The sequence below is a fragment of the Mauremys reevesii genome, linkage group 1, assembly GCF_016161935.1.
Source record: "Mauremys reevesii isolate NIE-2019 linkage group 1, ASM1616193v1, whole genome shotgun sequence".
Lineage (NCBI taxonomy): Eukaryota > Metazoa > Chordata > Testudines > Geoemydidae > Mauremys > Mauremys reevesii.
Genome location: NC_052623.1, coordinates 4,504,955 through 4,520,723, shown reverse-complemented (window position 1 = coordinate 4,520,723; position 15,769 = coordinate 4,504,955). Strand labels below are relative to the sequence as shown.

At 43.8% G+C, this 15,769-nt stretch overlaps 1 protein-coding gene across 1 annotated transcript; it reads right to left on the bottom strand.

The window, feature by feature from the left end:
• Nucleotides 1–10,280: 10,280 nt before the first annotated feature.
• On the bottom strand, nt 10,281–11,228 carry LOC120398195 (olfactory receptor 52E4-like). The gene has a single exon (XM_039525362.1). It carries the CDS (start codon nt 11,226–11,228, stop codon nt 10,281–10,283), a length of 948 nt encoding a protein of 315 aa, XP_039381296.1.
• Between the last annotated feature and the right edge of the window lie 4,541 nt (nt 11,229–15,769).

Here is a 15,769-nt window from a genome sequence, read left to right as displayed (position 1 = left end):
TCAAGCGGAGGCTTTCATGGGGAGAAAACGATGAGTAATAACGGGCTCTGTAATCTACTAGGGAAAGGCTGAGCAAGACCAAAGGGTTGAAAGCTGAAGCCAGGTAAATTCCAGCTAGAATTCAGGGCCAAATATTAAGCACTGAGGGTGATTAATCACTGGGACACACTGAGAAGGGAAGTGTTGGGTTCTCCAATTTCCCATATTAGCAGATCCAGACCGGATGTTTTTCCTTAACATTCATTTGAAGGTTGTTTACACTTAAGATACTACAGATGTGCTGCCATAGCGCTTCAGTATAGACACTACTTACACAGATGGAAGGGTTCTCCCCTCAGCACAGGTAATCCCAGAGAGGTGGTAGCTAGCTTAATGGAAGAATTCATCTCATGATATCTACACCAGGGCACAGCTTATCCAATAAGTTCTTGGAATGTATGGGAGACACTTTTCCCCCCCAGAAGCTGGAGAAAGCTAATAGGAGAGAGGCTGTTCTAGACTTGATTTTGACAAAGGTGGAGGAACTGGTTGAGAATTTGAAAGTGGAAGACAGCTTAGGTGAAAGTGATCATGAAATGACTGAGGGGGGACATGATAATAATTTTCAAATACGTAAAAGGTTGTTACAAGGAGGGAGACAATTTATTCCTCTTAACCTCTGATGATAGGTCAAGAAGCAATGGAGTTAAATTGCAGCAAGGGTTATTTAGGTCTGACATTAAGAAAAACTTCCTAAATGTCAGAGTCTTTAAGGGCTGGAATAAATTTCCTAGGCAGATTCTAGAATCTCCATCATTGGAGATTTTTAAGAGCAGGTTAGACAAACACCTGTCAGGGATGTTATAGATGTTGCTGGTCCTGCCTGTTCTGTGATTCTATGATATAGCTACATGTTTTTGGGGTGTGGATTTTTTTGTCTGTTTAAAAATAAGCAAATCCAATCTTAGGTTATATTAGCAGAAATATAAAATGCAAATCATGGTACGTGATAATATTCTTCTACGTGGTGTGGTCTAAATTGGAGTAATGTGTCCAATTTTGCTCACCAATATATAGAAAGGATGTAGAGAAACTGGAGAGGATCCATAGCCAAGTGGCCAATGTTATGCAAGGGATGGAATGCAAGCTGTATGAGCAAGCTGAAGGCATAGGTATGTTTATTTGGAAAAAAGGAGATTAATAGGGGACATGATAGTGGTCTTCAAATACTTAAAAGGCAGCCATAAAAAGGTGGAGGAAAGTTATTCTGTCTTACTGGAGAGCGGCAGGACAAGAGGCAATGGGTTGAAACTCCAGTCATAGCAGTTTAAATTACATTTCAAGAAAATCTTCCTAACTTTAAGTACAGGAAGCCAATGGAACAGACTCCCAGGGAAGTCACGGAAGCACCTCCAGTGGAGGTTTTCCAAAGACACGTGAATAGCCACCAGTCTTAGATGGCTAAGACAAAACAAATCCTGCATCTTGTCAGGGGATAGACTAGCTGCCCTTTGTGCTCCCTTACAACTCCATGGCGCTATCATTCTATGATATAAAATCCAGGTGTAGACCAGGTCTTACTCAAACACAAGTCACACACACGTCTTTCAGCTCAATACAGAGTTAATTGAGTGAAATTTAATGGGCCTGTGTTTTACAGGAGGTCAGACTGGATGATCAAATGGTCCTTTCTGATCTTAAGCCCTATGGATCTATTGATAAAGAAAGTAGATCAGGCATTTATATTAAATGTGTCTCATAACATGAACAAGGGAACATTTAGTTAAATTGAAAGTCTGAACATATAACATTGAGAAAAGGTAATTGATATTTGCCCTGTAGAACTCCTTGCTACCAACATTATTGGAGAGAAGAGCATAGAAGAATGGGAATCACAAATGGATTGTCCATTGTATGTGGTGTTGGTGGAATCACCTGTAGTTTTGGTGTCTGACATCTTCATTAGAAGACCTCATTTTCAGCTACTTTTAAGTTTGCCAAATTTTGGGTGTTTGGACTGAGATTTCCCAGGCTGGGTATCTGCTTCGAGCAGAATTGTTTTTTTGAAAGTTTCACGCATAAAAGTTCATCAGGCTTCTTGAATGAAGTTTTGAGAAAATATGTTAGCCATGCTGAAACATTCTCATTATTGTTCCAGTGAGGAACAGTAGTACCTCCAAGCTTTCCAGCAGATAAAAGTCAGGTAACAGCCCCTGTCCCCCTACCCCTTTAACAGACAGAGCCCTGAAATGCAAGAGGAGAGGGTGACAGTGTCTGTGCATTAACACACAGCTGGCTCCTGACATCTGTACTCAGTTCTTACTCCAAGGGAATTTTGCCTCAGTGGGGCCTGAGCAAGGTATGGGCCTTGTATTGCACATCTACTAACGGCCTTGTATTGCACATCTACTAACGTCTTTCATCCTGAAGGATTCACTGTGCCACTGAAATGCACAACCTTGGGGCTGGAGTCCATCAGGCTGGATGAGCAGGGGTGCACAGAAATTAGTGACATTTTGGCCAGAGATTCTTTAGCAAACTCATCACTTATGGCAAGGGCCCTGGGGTGTGTCATGGTTATGCAGAGAGGAAAGAAACACAGACTTACTCTCTATCCCTCCATACCAATGTTGCACAGGGTTTCTTGATCAGGTGAGCGCCTCAGCAAGAGATGGTACCTGTGAATTCTGAGATGGAAGTGTCCTTGCTAGGAATCGCCCTCAAGTGTCCGTGACTCACACCTCTCTCAACTGAGCATCTTCAGCAACATCCCATGGCAAGAGCCGTGCACAATTTCTAATATAGCTCTGTGTAATCCCAGTGGGGTTCACTCAGCCTCTAGAGAAGAGAGGATCTGAATGCAAAGAGGCTGTAGACAAGCCTGTCTCCACTTCTGTGCTAATTATCCAGCTTTAGGAGTAAACAGTAATTAAGGAACCTTCCCAAAGGGAGATGAGAACTCCTGGGATCTGTGTTGAGTCAGAGAGGAATTGGCTATTTTGGGTATTTGTATATATTTATAAAATATAGTTGATGAGAAAGAAAATAAGGGTTAATGCCTAGATGTCTATAGGCTCTGGTACCCTGAAAATGCCCAGGATGTATGGGTAGATAGGAGACAGACAGATCTGGAGAAAGATGACTGCGGGGAGACATGAGAACTTTCTACAGACATATGGGGCATGTCCATATGGGATCTGAGATCAATATATCTCCTCAGTATCATCATACTCTGCAGCACCCTTCATTGGAGGATCTTCAAAACAATTAGGAAAGGAAAGTCATTATGAAAATATAACCAGTATACACATAGGTAAACTGAGGCATGAGGAGATCTAAGCTGGTGAAGGTCACACACAGAATGGGAGACACAATGACAGACAGAACCCAGGAGTCCTGACTTCCCTGCTATAACCACAGTCTCTCTGTCACACCAAGAGGGAAATGGACTCCCAGGACTGTTCATTGAGCGGGATGCACAGGAAAGGCTGGAAGAGGCAGCCTTTAGCCATTGACAACCTTTCAAAGTGAATCTGAGGTTTTCAGAACTAGCTGGACTGTGTGAGCTCCCGCTCCTGTGAGGTGTGAACTCCAGGACTCCACTTCTGCTGCCACTCAGAAACCTACCAACACATCACAGTCACTGGGGGCGCTTCAGGGGAACAGACTTAGGCTACGTCCACAATGGCAGATGTAACGATCCGGGAGTTAACCCCCCCTCAGAGAGCGCTGCTGGGATCGTGCTGCTGTGTTTTCACACTGTCAGCTGCCAGCGCAGTGGCACGCCACACTGACGGCCCTTATGTCAGAGGCAGACTGCTTCAGCCCACATTTTCCACCACTTGTAAGCGTATGGGGGACTCACCTCTGTGGCACCTCCTGCTGGTCGCTTCTGGGAACTAGCTTGTCCAGCCTCCGGAGCGCCCTCTGCAGGCTGGAGTCCCACTTCCGCTTGGCCCCCGTGTCCCTCCCAGACCCAGTTCCCCATTAGCTGGGGTGCTGCCCCCTGGCAGTAACCCCTTTCTCTCAGGGTCTCCCCTCCCCAGGGAACCTCACCCACTAGCTCTTATTGGAGCCCTGTTACTGTCTTGGCCTTTACAGCATCCTCTGGCCCAGAGCTGCACAGGTTGACTGTGAAGAAATACTGTCTTTTTTTTGTTTCAAATCTGCTGCCAATTAATTTCATTGGGTGACCCCCAGTTCTTCTGTTATGTGAAGGAGTAAATAACATTTCCTTATACTTTTTTTTTTCACACCAAGCATGATTTTACAGACCTCATATCCCACCTTAGTCATCTCTTGTCCAAGCTGAAAAGTCCCAGAGTTTTTAATCTCTCCTCATATGGAAAATGTTACATACCCCTAATCATTTTTGTTACCATTCTCTGTGCCTTTTCCAATTTCAGTCTATCTTTTTTGAGGTGGGGCGATCAGATCTGCACACAGTAATAAGTATGTGGATGTACAAGGGGTTGATATAGAGGCAATATGATATTTTCTATTTCATTATCTATCATTTCTTAATGATTCCAAATATTCTTTTAGTGTATTTGTTTGCTCCTGCACATTGATGAGATAATTTAACCCTATTTACGCATGTGTGATTCTATGAACTGTCTGTATCCTTTGGTCTTTTGTTTTCTCCTGCACTCTTTGCTCACACACCTTGTGCTCAGAGGCAGGACTTTGGGGCAGAGGCATCTGTCAATAAATAGGTTAATCTTTAAAGACAATCAGCCCAAACAAGATTTCAGCTGGACAGAAGAAGTGAGTAACTACATTCTAGATGAAACTGGTTTCTTCCAGCTTCTCTGCTGAGAGGTGAGCATGGAAGTAATGGAACCTTTCCAGAAGAAGGATCAGAGAGAGGAAGTGTTGTTCAGCTCTTCAAAACCAGATAGACTGGATGAGTCAGGAGAAGCTGGGGCAGGACAGAGGCACAAGTGGGAGAGGGGACTCTTGGGTTGCAGAGCTCTGGCTGCAGCAGAGAGAGAGATTCCAGATGCAGCAGAAGCCATGAGATGCACGTAAGACAAAGTATGCTCCAGGGAGGTGTGGACAAAGTAATGCCTATTGGAAAACATAATCCAAACTGTACCTATAAAAGTATGGGGTCTAAATTAACTGTTATCACTCAAGAAAGAGAACTTGGAGTCATTATGGATAGTTCTCTGAAAATATCCACTCAATGTGCAGCAGGGAATCAGTTAGAAAGAGAATTATAATAAGACTGAAAATATCATATTGCCTCTATCTAATTCCATGGTATGCCCACACCTAAAATACTGCCTGCAAATCTGGTCATCCCATCTCAAAAAGATATATTGGAATTGAAAAAGTTATGGAAAAGGGCAACAAGAATGATTAGGAGTATGGAATAGCTTCCATATGAGGAGAGATTAATAAGACTGGGTTTTTTGAACTTGGAAAAGAGACGACTAAGGGGGGATATGAGAGGTTTATGAAATCATGACTGGTGTGGAGAACATATATAAGGAAGTGTTATATACTCTTTCTCACACAAAAACACAAAAACAAGGAGTCACCCAATGAAATTAATTGGCAGTGATTTAAAACAAAGGAAAGGAAGTATTTCTTCACACAACACCATGAAGTCAACCTGTGAAGCTCTTTGCCAGAGGATGTTGTGAAGGCCAAGACTATAACAGCTTTCAAAAATAACTAGAAGAATTCATAGAGGATAGGTCCATCAATGACTATTAGCCAGGATGGGCAGGGATGATGTCCCTAGCCTCTGTTTGCTGCAAGCTGAGAAAGAGTAATGGGGAATGGATAAGTATCTCTTCTGTTCATTGCCCCTCAAGCATCTGACATAGGCCACTGTTGGAAGACAGGATACTGGGCTAGATGGACCTTTGGTCTAACCCAACATGGCTGTTCTTAAGTTCACTAACAAAGGAAATGGTGTGCAGATGTTGTGTTGTGTTTACCTGGATCTAGGTATCTCTTCTGCATTTTAAAGTAGAGGAATTGTTTTAGGAACCTGTGAATGGGGTTCCAATGGCCCACTCTAAGATTGCTCAATTGGGGTAAACTGCAAAGAAAGTGGCTAACAATCCCCAAAATAGGTGTTTATTCTAATACTTGGATTTACCAAGTCAGCAACACAACAGCTTTCACAATGCTTTACTGCTTATGCAGAAGCCAAAACACAGGTCCCTTAAAGTCACCAAGCTTTGGGCTTCCACCCAGACAGCCAAGTCAGGTACGATGATGATTACTGAAGATCTTCTTTGTCATATAATAAAGTTATACTAATATCAAAGAATTGTACACATCACCTCCCATGTGAATGAATACTTCAGATATTACCCAAATACTCAGAGCCAATTCCTATTAACTAAACTAAGATTTATTAAAAAATAGATAATATTGGTTAAAAGATCATTATACACAGAGACATGATTAGAGTTTTTAAGTCAGTTTCATAGTAGAGACGGCTGGCTTCAGATTTCAAGAGAGTTCTTTCACAATAATTCAAGAGGCTATAGTCCAATGTTGAAATATTCATTATCAAGATGGTCCAGGGTGTAACTGGAGACCAGAGTCTTGTGACTTGAGTTTCCCCTGATGATGCTTAAGCAGATCTGAGATAAAATGGATGAGGTTCCAAAAGCACAGCCCACAGCACAGGGTGAACAGTAGGGTTTTGATGTAACCTTCTATTTCCTAAACATCACTGGTAACTAATTACCTGGATTATCATACGGCTATTAGCCATTAAGCAGTTAAAGAAAGTTCACCAGAAACTTTAAAGAGACATAATGAAAATGATATTATTGCACCCAAGTTCTATCTAATCATATTTTCTTTTCGTCTCTGAATTAACTGAATACAGCTCTAGACAGGAATCGTTTGGTTACACTGCTAACCTCTAACAAGCTATTGGTAAACAGAGACTACTAGAGTCACTAACTTCTTCCAGTTCTGAAACTATATAAGTCTATATTTCAAAGCTCTAGCTTATCTAAGATGGAATGGCCCTAATTACCATTTATATACTTTTCTAACCTGTCTCTAAGAGGTGAATCTGGGTCAATAGCCTGCAAGTTACTTAACTCTTTCTGGCCATGTGTCATACAACCCCTTTTGCAAGCCCTGGGGCTGTCTGCTTTAGCAATCATGTGACCTGAAAAAGAGAAACTGGAACCAGCGTTAGCCCAAGGGGAGCCCTGGGAAGAGTGGGCTGAAGCAATTGGAGAGTCTGGGGGAACCGAGCCAAAACTAGTCTCAGGGACTTGGTGCTTGGCGAGCAGGTTTCTGCTTGCAGAGAGAGACACTAGAATGGAAGCTGCTTAGGGTTAGGGTTAGGGTGGGCCTGGAAACCAAGAGCCAGAGGCAGGGCCAGAACAGTGCTGTGACCCAAAATCACAAGGGTCTTGTTTGTGGGCCCCAAACACGCTTGGCTAGTGAGTGTCCAGGTTTAGAAGCTCGAGTGCGGCTGTGACAGAAAACCTGGAGCTGCTACTCAGATGTGGAAGGGGAGTGGGCCTGGCCAGGGAAGTGCCACAAGATGTATTCTTCATCCAAATGTAGCTCCTCTGACATCTGTGTTTCCCCAAGTGCTCTCGTTACAGAACAGATCAAGCCGGGCTTCCTGGAAGGAAATGGGTTTACCTATATATCTTTTCTTATAAGTTTCTTATTTTCTAATTTTCTGATTTGTTTTATTAATATGTTTACAGATTTATAGTAGAGTATATTTCACATGTAACACAAGGGACCTGGAGACCACATCCTGTATGTTGAGCTAAAGCTTTTAGTAGATATGAAAAGGTGTGGAGAAAAGTGCAGCCAGAATCTCCTGATAAAGTTGTGGAGGAGCTGGAATAGGGGCAGGCATCTTGAATGGGGGTGAACTCTGCTACATATATGCCTGTTCTCATGACCCCATGATGGAGCCAGTAATTGATATCTCTGGTGGGCAGTGGGTCCAAGGTGTAATACTTTCTGGCCCACAGGGGTTCCTCACCCTTCAAAGATGGTACTAGGTCCTGTCACTTGGTATCAGGGCATCTGAGGAAGTGGCTCATGTGGAGCATGAGCATGTAAAGTTGTTCCCTTGGTGGAATTCAGAAATGAAACAGCTGCAGGCCTTGCAGCCCGCACTGGTTATGAAAGAGAGGGGGGAGGGAGGACTCATGGGACAGGAGCCCAATCAAGAATCAAGAAGCCCAGAGGTCCTGTGGTGATGGGTGGTTGGGGACTACCCTCTTGTAGGACCCATTCAAGGAAAATCTGAGTGATAGGCAATAAGGTGGACCCTATCTCATTGAATATGTGCAGGGGGGTCTGGAGGGTGAAGAGCCCCAGGTGAGCTCCAAGATGAAAGAGGCCATCATGGCCACTAAATGGTGAGCTAAGAACTGGGCCAGCCAAATGCTGGAGGAGTGGGCCCAGGCAAGATGGAAACAAAATATATCGCCAGGAGACATAGGTAAAGGTAGAATTGTCATCCAGACGTCCACCAGGGAGTGATGATTGATGATGTCTCTGAGGATGCCTGCAGTGGCCTGACTGCTCTCGATCACTGAGTGATTCTGGTCCTCAAAGATTATATTAAAATCCGCACCCAGGACCAGGCACTAGTGAGGATCCAAGGTGCCGAGGAAGGCAGACGCCTGTTGATTGAAACACACCCACTCTGGGTCTGCACTGGGTGGGTAGACATTGAACAGAGTCAACGTCAGCCCCTCCACACAGGCCTGGAAGTGCAGCAGGCGACCTTATATGACCTCTTCAACTCCCAGCATCTCAGGCTGTAAGTAGGGGGAGAACAGGGCGGCCACCCCAGCCAAATTAGCACTGAAGTGTCTAAAATATACCTGGTCCCCCCATTCCAGCCACCAACTAGTCTTGGGGGTTGGATCCATGTTGTTTTCTGCAGGCAAACCACTCAGTACCCTGCGTCACAAAGGAAGTAGAGCACCTGGTGACCGTGGAGACTCACCCTAGAGCCTCTGGTGTTCAATGTTGAAAAGACGATTGGCTTCATTCTGAGGGCTGAGGAGGATCCTTGTGGGCAGGAGGATCCCCAGCTGGCCTTGCAAGAATCTCTGACCAACCTCAAAAGCTTGTCAGAGAGGTTGCAGGCCCTCTAGTAGACCAGGATGTCCTACCTCCTGGTTCCCCTCCACTCCTCCAAAACAGCCCTCATGGCCAAGAGGACAAGATGGAAGTCTCCCCAACACTGGAAAGGGAGCTTCACCTTGCCCTTGAAACCACAGGGATCACACAGAAAACCGTGAAGCTCATCCTTCAGCACAGTGGGGGACGGGGTAGTGGACCCATGATGATCCTCTGGTTGGGCCCCTGTTATGACCCTGTAGCCCTTGGAGATGGACAAAGAGGGAGAAGATCACCAGTGCAGCGACTGTACCAGTGGCACCACCACAGAACTGGTCTCTAACTCCAGAAAGGGAAAGGGAGGTGGAGGGAAGAGAGCAGGCCCCAAAGGCTCAGGGAGGGGAGACAAATAAACCACTCCCTGAGTTTCATCCAAGGACAGGGGAAATGAGGCAACCCCGGGCGGCAGCGGTATGGAAGTTCAACAAAAAAAAAGAGTAGGGCTTCTTTTCCCCCTCCTCTCCCTCTCTTGCGCATGAATCATATGATGGTTCCCATGTTCTGTTCATTCCCTCTGAAGCACCTGGCCCTGGGCACTGTCAGAAGACAGGCTACTGGGCTACATGGACCATTGGTTTTACCCAGTATGGCCATTCTGATCTTCTTATTTAGACCCCAGATGTATCTGCCTCCTGCTGTCACTCACTATACCCCACCCCCCTCTCAGAGCCGAGATAGATCCCAGGAATCCTGACGGGGTCTCTCTCTCCACAGAATTGGTAAGAACGTGAAAATAAACATTAAAATGTTAACACTAACCAGTGTCCTTAAGTGACTTGCCATAAGATGTGAGAACACATTGGTTTTAGAGATGACTGGGTCACAGCTGACAAGGGGAGGGGAAGACAGGAGCAAGAGACGGGGGCAGGGCCTTCGGGAGAAGACACACAGCGGGGTCGAGGCTTGACAGAAGAGATGGGGCAAGATTGTAATTCCAGGGATCGAGCTACCAACAATTAGAAAGGTGGCAACCCAGTGTAGTGTACATAGACTGATTCCCCAGTTCATCACATTGACACAGCACAGTAAGACCAGGAAAGGGTTTAATGTCTCTATCTGTCCAGTAAGTGATTCAGGGAAGAGGCCCCAGCACCATGCACCAGCCAGCTCTGCACAGAGCTCAATCTGAGAGACAGAGCACAAGGAGAAAACATTTAGGTCTCTTTATGTGTAAAGAGCCGGAGCAGCCTGTCCCGGATCTGTTTGGTCCTCACCCCATAGATGATGGGATGTAGCACCGGGGGCACCAGCAGGTACACACTGGCAATGAGAACGCGTAAATGCAGTGGCACATAGTGGCCAAACCGCTGCGTGATAGAGGAGAAGAACATTGGAATGTACAAAGCTAAGATGGCACAAAGATGAGAGATGCAGGTCCCAAAAGTTTTGAGCTGGACATCCTTTGTGGGAAGGCGAAAGATGGCCTGGAGGATCTGCGTGTAGGACATGGCGATAAAAAACACATCCATTCCGATCCCAGAGAAAAGATTAAACAGACCATAGTAACTACTGATGCCGATGTCAGCGCAGGCCAGGTTCACCACAGCTAAATGCCGACAATAGGAGTGGGGGATGATGTTGGTTCTGCAATATGGCCACAGCCTCGCCACGAAGGGATAAGGTAATGTGAGTATGCCACTACGCAGCACCACGGCCAGACCTACCTTGGCTACAACAGAGTTTGTCAGGATGGCGGAATGTCTCAGGGGATGGCAGATGGCCACGTAGCGATCCAAAGCCATGGCCACGAGGATTCCAGATTCCATTGCTGAGAAGCAGTGAATGAAGTACATCTGGGTGAGGCAGGCACTGAAACTGATCTCCCTGGAATTGAACCAGAAGATGCTCAGCATTTTGGGTACGGTGGATGTGGACATGACCAGGTCGGTGACGGCCAGCATGCAGAGGAAATAGAACATGGGCTCTTGGAGTCTCGGCTCCCTCTTCATGATGAACAGGATGGTAAAATTCCCCAAGATGGCTATGGCGTACATAGCACAGAAAGGAATGGAGATCCAGATATGGGCTGCCTCCAGGCCAGGAATGCCAAGTAGGATGAATGTGGAGGGGTTAGTGAATTTGGTTGTGTTGGAATCTGACATGGAGTAGGGGAGAAGTTGACTTTCTGTTTGCTCCCAAGTGTCTCGGGTGATGATCATAGTAGAAATGCCTGAATGGAGAAAGAACATTTGTCAGGGTTCCTTCCCCACTCTGATCTCTATGGTACAGATGTGGGAACCTGCACAAAAGCCCCCTAAGCTTAATTCTACCAGCTTAGGTTAAAACCTGGTACGCTGCCACCACCAAGTGATTTAAAAAGAAACAGGGAAAGGATCATTTGGTGTTTCTCTTCCCCCAAAAGATCCCCCCAAGTCCCTACACCCCTTTTCCTGGGGAGGCTAGAGAGTAATATCCTAACCATTTGGTTACAAAGTGATCAAAGACCCAAAACCCTGGGTCTTTGGACAATGGAAAAATCAGTCAGATTCTTAAAAGAAGGATTTTATTAGAAAGAAAATGTAAAATCACCTTTGTAAAATCAGGATGGAAAATAGCTTCACAGGGTAATCAGATTCCTAGAGCCCAGAGGAACCCACTCTAGCCTTAGTTTCAAAGTTAAAAAATAAAAACAGGGATAAATCTCCCTCTAGGAAAGGGAACATTCACAAGTTGAGAAAACAAAGATAAACTAACACACCTTGCCTGGCTGTTACTTACAAGTTTGAAATATGAGAGAATTGCTCAGAAAGATTTGGAGAACATGGATTGATGTCCGGTCTCTCTTAGTCCGAAGAGTGAACACCACCAAAACAAAGAGCACAAACAAAGCCCTCCTCCCCACAAGGTTTGAAAGCATCTTGTCCCCTTATTGGTCCTTTGAGTCAGGTGCCAGCCAGGTTACTTGACCTTCTTAACCCTTTACAGGCAAAAGGATTTTGGTGCCTCTGGCCAAGAGGGATTTTATAGTATTGTACACAGGAGGGCTGTTCACTTCCCTTTATAGTTATGATGACATTAGTATGAGACACTACATGCATTAGTGGAGACCGTTCTCATGAGAGGAGGAGATTGATCACTCTTTGCACACTGAAAAATGACATTTTCATTATTTAGAGAAAATATTATGAACTATGACCCTACTAAATCCAATTCCATATTTTGTGGTGCTCCCTGAATTAATAATTCCTACACTTTGTGGTGGGGGAACCTTAAGAGGCACCAGCAGGAAACACAAGTGTGGATACTGGTTATCCATCATTGCTCCTTAATGCAATGAGAGCCAGGCTAGGGAGTCCATGCTGTAGGGAGATCCCCATTCATCCAGTTGCTCAAAATCTGAGAGTGGGGAAAAAAAAACTTTTGGGATTATATGTGCTGGGAGAAACATCCCAACTAGAACATACCTCAGGGAAAAGACCTGGGCCCCATTGATAGCAGCTCAAGAGAAACACCTGATCATTTGCAGAAGTGGACAAAACAATAGCAATGTTCAGATCTCTAAGGTAGGGAATGGAGAATAACATCTTTTGGATATGTATTCAGTTTTGGGCACCCAGTCTCTATTAAGGATATGGCACATATAAAAGGGTTTTCCAAGACAGGCTCTGAGAATGGAGGAGGCTGCCATATGCAAACATATAGAAAAGTCTGGGTCTCTTTAATTTATACCAGAGACAAATAAGAGAGCATATGATATAGGAGAGGAAAATAAATAATGAAACTGATTTACATTCAAATGGCCAGTTCCAAATCAGTACTATCTATAGACACTGACTGAGGAAATTGTCAGCAAAACAGATTTATGAATGAAAATTGGTTGGTCTTTGATAACAGTTTATTAGATAGCGGAAAAATCATAAACCCACTGTCAACAAAGTAAACAACTTTGGGTAAAAACGCAGTTCAGTGATAAAGTGAGGGCAATTGGGGGGGGGGGGGAATATATAATAACAAAGGAAAAAAAAAAAAATAAATAGCCAGAAAAAGAAATCGGAAGTTGAGAAATAAAGGACAGTAAAACTCCATGTTTGGCAGGGCTATGGATCAAAATAGGAGGTTATTAAGTACATAAAAAAGAGAAATACTAAAAAAATTATGTGTCAATCTGTGTGTTAAATGTAAAGATTAAAAAAAAAAGAAGAAAGGAGATAGATAGATAGATAAACAATGGGAAACCTGTTATGGATTTGATAAAAAAGTCTAGAAATGGAGTAATACAGTCACCAACAGGATTTATAGATAACAGGTCTTGTCAAATAAACCTAATTTCATCCTTTTTAGAGTACACTTTGGTTGATCAAAGGCACGCATTTTTCGATAAAAAAGGAAAAGCATTTGAAAATATTGAGTTAAAAAAATACACCTTACAATATCAGTCTGATTAAATAGTCCTTCATCAGTAAATGTGGCTGTTTGTAGTGTGGTTCTGTAGGAATCAGTTCTACACCCAATGCTATTCAATATTTTAATCAATGATCTGGAAGGAAATAGAAAATCACTGCAGATAAAATTTGTGGATGACCGAAAGATTGGCAGAGTGGATTCAACGAGGAGCCCAAGGCAGGCATACCGATTGATATGGAACATTTGATAAGAAAGACCCATCCAAACCAAATGTTTTAATACAGTCAAATGCAAAATTATCCTCTTGGAACAGGGAATGCAGGGCCTACACACATACTACAGCTCCGTATTATACAAAACAAGGACCCTGAAAAGGATTTAGGGGGCATTGTAGAGAACCATTTCATCGTGAGCTACCAGTGTGATGCTGTAGCATAAAGGGATGATGTGGTCCTCGGATGGATAAACAGCGGAGTGGTGAGTTGGAGCAGGAGAAGGATTTTACCTCTGCACATGGGATTGATGAAACAGACTGCATCCAGTTCTGAGGTCCACCTTTGAAAAAAGATGTTGAAAACTTGGAGAGGGTGCAGAAAAGAGCCACAAAAATGATTGGAGGATAGAGAAAATACCAGACCATTAGACTTGAAGGTGTATATCTCTTTAACTTATCAATAAGATGATCAAGTGGAGACTTTTCTGGGGAGAAAATCATGGGTTATAAGTGGCTTTTTAATCTGCCAGAGAAACGCTGAGCAAGATCTGAATCCAGATTTAATGTTGGCAGATCCAGACTGGACTTTTTTCCTGGAATATCTGCTTAAAGGGTTGTTTACACTTAAAATGCTACAGCCGTGCTGCCATAGCGTTTCAATATAGACACTACTTACACAGATGGAAAGGGGTTCTCCCCTCAGCACAGGTAATACCTGAGAGGTGGTAGATAGGTCGATGGAAGAATTCATCTCATGCTACCTACACCTGGGCACAGATTATCCAACAAGTTCTTGGGATGTATTGGAGACATGTTTTTGTTCCAGAAGCAGGAGAAAGCTCCTAGGAGAGAGGTTGTTCTAGACTTGATTTTGACAAACAAGTAGGAACTGGTTGAGAATTTGAAAGTGGAAGACAGTTTGGGGGAAAGTGACCATGAAATGATAGAATACATGTTTCTAAGGAATGGTAGGAGGGACAACAGCAAAATAAAGACAAAGTATTTCAGAAGGCAGCCTTTAGCAAACTCAAGAAGTTGGTAGGCAAGATTCATGGGTAGCAAGGCTAAGGGGAAAAACAATAGAAGACAGCTGGCAATTTTTCAGAGAGACATTATTAAGGGCACAAGAGCAAACTATCCCACTGCATAGGAAAGACAGGATTTATGGCAAGAGACCACAATGACTTAACCTGGAGATCTTGAATTATCTAAAAACCAAAAAAAGGATCCTACACAAAGTTGAAACAAGGTGAAATTACAAAGGCTGTGTCATAGGTTTGTTCCCCACTTGGAACTTTAGCATCCACAAGATGGGGACCTGCATGGGCTCCTCTAAACTTAAATCCTAGTTTAGATCTGGTAATGCTGCCACCAGCTAGAAATGCCAGTGTCTAGCACACTCCCTGTTCCCCCAAAACTTCCCCGGGGGAACACCGATCCAAACTCCTTGGATCTTAACACAAAGGGAAATAGCCCATTCCCCCACTTCCCCCTCCCTTTCTTGAATCAAAACAAAGAGGGATTCACCTTCCCCCCCTCCTCTTCCCCTGAGGTTCCAAACAAGGGAAGAAATCAATCAGGTTCTTAAAAGGAAAGATTTTATTAAAAGAAAGAAAGAAAGTAACACTATCTCTGTAACACCAGGATGAAAAATATTACAGGGTCTAGTTTATAAACCTAGAAGGACTCCCCCCCCCTTTCTCAGAATAATCAAAAGTAACAGCAAACAGAAATAAAGATATTTCTCCAGCAAACACACATTTGCAAATACAGAAATTAATCACAAAACTAATCCGCCTTGCTAATACTCACTATACTGAATAGAAGGAAATATTTCAGGAAGCTTGGAGAGCCTGGATGTACGTCTGGCCTCTTTTAATCCCAAGAGAGAACAGCCCCCAAAACAAAGAACACAAACAAAAACTTCCCTCCACAGAGATTTGAAATTATTTTGTCCCTTGATTGGTCCTCTGGTTTACTGAGCTTGTTAACCCTTTACAGGTAAAAGAGACCTTAACCCTTAACTATCTGTTTATGACAGGAGGAATATAAACAAATAACACATGTATGTAGGGGCAAAATTAG

Coding starts and splice junctions, on each gene's coding strand:
- LOC120398195 (XM_039525362.1), bottom strand. CDS start 11,228: ATGTCAGATTCCAACACAACCAAATTCACTAACCCCTCCACATTCATC.